Source organism: Chanos chanos, chromosome 4, assembly GCF_902362185.1.
Source record: "Chanos chanos chromosome 4, fChaCha1.1, whole genome shotgun sequence".
Lineage (NCBI taxonomy): Eukaryota > Metazoa > Chordata > Actinopteri > Gonorynchiformes > Chanidae > Chanos > Chanos chanos.
In genome coordinates, this window is record NC_044498.1 from 3,214,816 (window position 1) to 3,220,184 (window position 5,369).

The 5,369-nt window shown below is 44.0% G+C and overlaps 1 protein-coding gene across 1 annotated transcript; it reads right to left on the bottom strand.

Annotated features, from left to right (window-relative positions):
* Positions 1-1,893: 1,893 nt before the first annotated feature.
* stxbp6l (syntaxin binding protein 6 (amisyn), like) lies at positions 1,894-5,046 on the bottom strand. The gene is made up of 6 exons (XM_030770788.1): positions 4,893-5,046; positions 4,574-4,704; positions 4,205-4,454; positions 3,730-3,837; positions 2,496-2,671; positions 1,894-1,917 (listed from the first exon to the last, which is right to left on the bottom strand). The coding sequence occupies exons 1-6, from the start codon at positions 5,044-5,046 to the stop codon at positions 1,894-1,896; spliced, it is 843 nt and encodes a 280-aa protein (XP_030626648.1).
* Between the last annotated feature and the right edge of the window lie 323 nt (positions 5,047-5,369).

Below are 5,369 nucleotides of genomic sequence, written 5' to 3' on the forward strand. Positions count from 1 at the left end.
CACTGTAATCCCTCAGTCAACAGAACTCTTTTAGAGTGGATGTCATGTGGTACCTCTGGCATGAGAGCACCCCCTAGTGATGGACGACTGTACTTAATTTACAGTTATATGTGTCCAACACACACTCACAGAAACGCACAATTCACACTTAGTTGGTCCCATTTCATTTATTGTTACAAAAGACTTCAGCGTAAAAAAAAAAGACAAACACTTAAATGACTATGGACGGATGACATGGTGACAACGACAAACACAGGAATGTTTAAAACAACAGTACACTTCAGTGATACAATAAGGCAAAGAAGAGAGAGTCAAGTAGTCTGCACAGCATCCAAAAGGACGTCTGATTCACCACTGAAAACACTCTTGGGCCTTTACAGGCTGTGATTGGTTGCTTCAGCTGTCAATCACAAACATTTTACAACAGTGACCTTTATTAGTGACAGAACTCTGGACAGTTTAACAAAATTATTTAGCAAAATGGCATTTTGTCACACCAGAAAACAGAAAAATACAGAGCCACATTTATGATCGAGTGCCCATGTTTACTTGACTTATTTAAGTTACACTGTACATACACACACCTGAAGCTGTCTGTCAAGCAAGTGTAACTACAAACATTAAGGTGTAAAGTGCCCCCCCTACCCCTTTGATCTGGGCCCTACAGTGGAGAGGTCCACTCTCAGAGACAGGCCTGGGCAGTACATCCAGTGGGCACATTTTACACTCTAATTCACAAAGACAAAAACGAGACATGAGTTAACAAGCCGTTACTAAACACACGCTCTACGTCCATCTCTAAAACCTGCCTGATCCTCGCTGAAGAGCTTTTCTCTACTTTCACAAACCCTCCCCTCAACATGCTCACTCCACTCTCTGTTAAAATGGGACCACCTCTATATGACAACACAGAAAAATAAAACAAGCCCACAAGGCCATCTGGAGCGACTGATTGGTTAAAAATCATGTCAATCATTACTCTGGGTCAGATGCGGTACTGTAATCCACCGCCTGCTTGAAAAGAGATGAATAAGCAGGAAATTGTTCACTAATTATGTAGAGTATTTTTGTGTGTTAATGAGCTAAATCATTCATTCGTAATGCCAAATAATTGAGAACAGAGGAAGGTTTAGCGTATGCTAGGGCTGTTATGAAGCACGCTAGTGCTTCATCAACTGTATACACTCCACACAGTGAGTTCAAACAAGGTTTGCAAAACAAATTAACAAATTCATGAGAGTGTGTACAAGCAAAACCAATTAATGAAGAGAAAAAAAAAACCCTTCAAATGAAAAGATAAACAACCTCAAAATGATTAAGAAAAAAAAAAAAAGCAAGCAGCTTTCCCTTCATCCGCATCAAAGACATCCCACATCTAGAAAAACAACTGAAACTCCATCAAACCTTCTTTTTTTTTTATGAGTGCACACTGATTAATACATCTCAGATGTTTAAATTTAATTTTATAACTGAATTATTTCAACCTTTATGTGTTTTTTCTGTTAGGGGAAGGAGCGGTTACTTAAATCTATTGTTATGTACAGGACAAATATCACATAGAGGGGCACCACTGACTCACAGCTGCCACCTAGTGGTCAAAGTGTCATAATCAAACTGGGAACATGACAGCCTTTGCATAGGGCTGAGATGTAGTGGTCTCAGAATGGACAAGACTGGTCCACTGTGTGATCCATTAAGGGGCGGAGCCAAACTCAGACTGAAACTTCAAAAGAAAAAAAAGAAGAAGAAAAGAAGAAGAAGGCAGAGTTTGATAGTTACTGGTGAAGAGCAGACACTGTTTTCGTTTAAATAAAAGATGTTTTAAAAGTCTGATTAAAAGGGGGATGAATCAGTTTCTCGTTCATGATCAGGCCCTCTGGTAGTGCTGTATCTTTAATTTATCTGCTTCAAAGCCAGCTAGAAGGGAAAAGAATAAAGCGTTTTAGAAAAGGAACATGTCACTCAAATTAATCATCTAGAAGCATACGTTTTGGTTTAGGTTAACATGAAATGACTACCCCATACTGGTCTGAATGGTGGCTGGTCCCAGTCAGGTTTGGTGATGAATGGCTAAGCTGTCTTATGAAGTATTTACAGCTGAGAGTGAAAGATCTGGGCATTTTTAGTTAAATTATACACTGACCAGATGTTTGCATGATACAAAGTTAATCATGATATTAATCATTAATCATGATATCTATCAACATGTTGTAATGTGATTCAACCATTCCTTTACTTTTTTTTACAGTTTAAAAGTGAATGTAAATATTCTGTCTGCTACAGCAAATGTCCCTGTGAGTTTCTTAGGCTGAAAGCAACTTTGAGAGAGAGAGAGCAGTTTCACTGAGCTGTTCAGGCTGCTTCAATGTTGTCCAGATTGAGCATAAATTATGGACTGAATGACGCTGTTAAAGAGATATTTTACTACACACAAACTGTCGGTGAGGGAGCTTAACACGAAATGCTAAGCACGAAACGAAAGTGTGTCTGCTCACCCTCTGGGCCGTTTCGGCCAACTGCCTGGCGCTGAGCATCATGATGGCGGTCTTTTCCTCGGCGCGCCCCAGACGCTCCCCGTGCTCGCTGACCATGTGGCTGGCCCTCCGGACTACGTTACCCATATTCCTCCCTGCCGGAGGGGAGGGGCTGCTCCCTGAGGCTTTTGCAGGTGCTGTAATATTAATGAGAATGTGTCATGAAATGCTCACGCTTAATAAACCAAAATATATGCATGTCTATAAAACTTCGCTTCTTTCCTTTCAAATCAATGCCAATTTCTGTTTAACGAGTGACAGGTATGTCAATATGCAATCCAGTCCCCAGAAAAGGCAGCAAACTGAATCACACTGCTTCGCATCAAAATGATTTCATCAGTTAAGTCAATACATTTCATTACCACCGTGTGTAGACACATATGCTTAAAGTGCATGGACATAAGACCCATCCATCTATTCTCCTCATAAAATAACAGGCACCCACTGACACAGTGAGCAGCAGAAAGCACCCAGTCACCCAACCAACCCCAGGAGACAGGGTAGACAGTGACCTCCGTGGGGGTGTGTTCTATAATTGGGAAACAGGGGTTTGGATCCCAGTTGGGTCTCATCCGCCACCACAGGGGGACTTCCAGAGAACACAGTCGCTTGGCTCTGCGTCAGGTGCTCTGCGGGCTTGTGCGCGGATGCCTCAGAGCGGCATTATGACTGGCTGGTAAGGAGTGGCCACATACTTGTATGAGATGTGACTTTTGACAGAGGGGCTAGCGTCTCTCACTCCTGCCACAGCCTGGCATCTCGCCTGGGCATTACACTAACGCTGTGATCAGTGGCCTTTGTCTAACGCCGGGCCACTCTTTACACGCCCGTTTCATCCACAACACGAGCTTTTGTCTCCCTGCGTGAGGCCAGGCGGTCGGCAGAACAAAGCAGCCTCTGATTTCACCGCAGCGTTCTTCAAAAAAATAAATAAAGAGCAAGAAACAGGAACATTCCCCAGCACAGCACCGAGGTCCGAGATGCCCCTTTATACAAAGACCCGCCTGACGAGACCATTCCTCCCACAAAGCATTGCTTCCTGCCGACACCGCATACCTCACAGGTCTCAAAACAAACAACAGGATATCAAAATTATTGGTCTGTCATGAATGAGTGTACACACACTGAAGAAATACAGTGAATGCACTGTGGAGATCTGCGGTGGAAGATTCCAGAACAACAATTCCTGAATGACCTGGTTTAGCCTCCGCCAGTTGCCGCCCCTGCTGTGACATCACCGTGTTCTTCATTCTGTTCAAGAAGATCTTACAACGGTAAATGGCCATATTCACAGAGCAGGCATCTGTATTGGTGAGAGAGAGAGAGAGAGAGAGGGGGGGGGGGGAGAGGGAGAGACAGAGAGAGAGAGAGAGAGACAGAGAGAGAGGGGGGGGGGGGGACAGAGAGAAAGAGAGAGAGAGGGAGAGACAGAGAGAGAGAGAGAGAGAGAGAGAGAGACAGAGAGAGAGAGAGAGAGACACAGAGACAGAGAGAGAGAGAAAAAGAAAGAAAGAAAGAAAGAAAGAAAGAAAGAAAGAACTGATTTTCCCACTTTCTCACATGACTAATCTGTGACACGATGAACTTTAGCATTTTCACACAGACACTCATTCTGAGACATTGGGTTTGACAAAGAACTCGCTTCACACAACTCAACCAAAATTTCTGACCTCCCATCAGCTTGGACTGACAGTTGACAAACTCAGTCGGGCACTGGGGCTTGTTGGGTTTCTGGCTCTCAGACAGTCCCTGGTCCTTCTGGTCCCTGAGAAGCCTTGGGCTTCCCTGACTCTGCTTACTCTCCCAGTAGTTTTGACAGGCGTGGTACAGGATCTGAACAAACATACACTTCTCAGCTGCCGAGCTGGCTATCCACTGATCAGAGGTGTGGTTCAGCAACAGGTCAAACTCAGGGCTGTCCTGAGAGAGGGAGGAGGGGATGGGACACAGGTGAGACAAGTGAGCCTATTGGCAGACCTATGACATAGACAGACAGGTGGAGCAGTAAGGAGGCTTGGTGGTGGTGGGGGTAAGGTTACCTTGTTTGGGTTGATGCCATTGACCTGGCGGAGCTGCTCCACCGACCACTGAGACCTCTTGACAAAACGAGGAGACCCCTCAAACTGCTTCACCTTCGTTATGAAGACCTGTGCCGGCTTCTTATTGGTTACTGGACGGGAGATTAAAATTTGTGTCTCAAACAGAGAAGTTAGGGAGAAATATTTTCAACCTGTTCAGTTATGGAGACAAGAATTTACCATCAAGTCCTGCTTTTAACCCACTCGAATTCACGTGAATAAGAGAATAATATTACACTTCCATGATCATCAGATTTCACTGAAACCCTGACACCAGTACCTGACAGACAGAGATACGTCACGTAGTTGCCCTTGCGTTCGGGCGCGACAAAGGGTAACCTTCTCTTCCTCCTCCTGCGCACCTCGATAGCGACCAGCATCCTCTCATCTCGAGGGGCAAAGATTTCTCTGTTTATGGCTGACTGGATATTCATTATAAGTGCCAAGTAGTTTCTGGATTCAAACACACACCTCATTACTGTACATCCTTGGTGTCCCGGTTATACCAAATCCACGAGCAGAAAAATGTATAAGCAATTCAGATCCAACAACGCTTCTGCGCAATTAATAATTTAAAGTCCTGAAAAGCCGAGGTCAGCAAATAAGACGTTTCTAGGAATGATCAAACAACATATGCCCAGCAAACTGTACAGAACAACCGCAAACACACAGGAGAAAATGAAGTAATCACTTCACCCAAAAAGCTTTGAAAACTATTCTGCGAATCAAATAAATAAACTAAAATAGTAAAGAACCA

Bases quoted from the DNA above. Each gene is read 5' to 3' on its own strand.
- stxbp6l (XM_030770788.1), bottom strand. From the start codon at position 5,046: ATGAATATCCAGTCAGCCATAAACAGAGAAATCTTTGCCCCTCGAGAT. The intron at 3,838-4,204 runs GTCAGAAATTTT...TCACCAATACAG, and splicing joins TCAGTCCAAGCTGATGGGAG to ATGCCTGCTCTGTGAATATG. The intron at 2,672-3,729 runs GTCATTCAGGAA...TTAATATTACAG, and splicing joins ACTGGCGGAGGCTAAACCAG to CACCTGCAAAAGCCTCAGGG.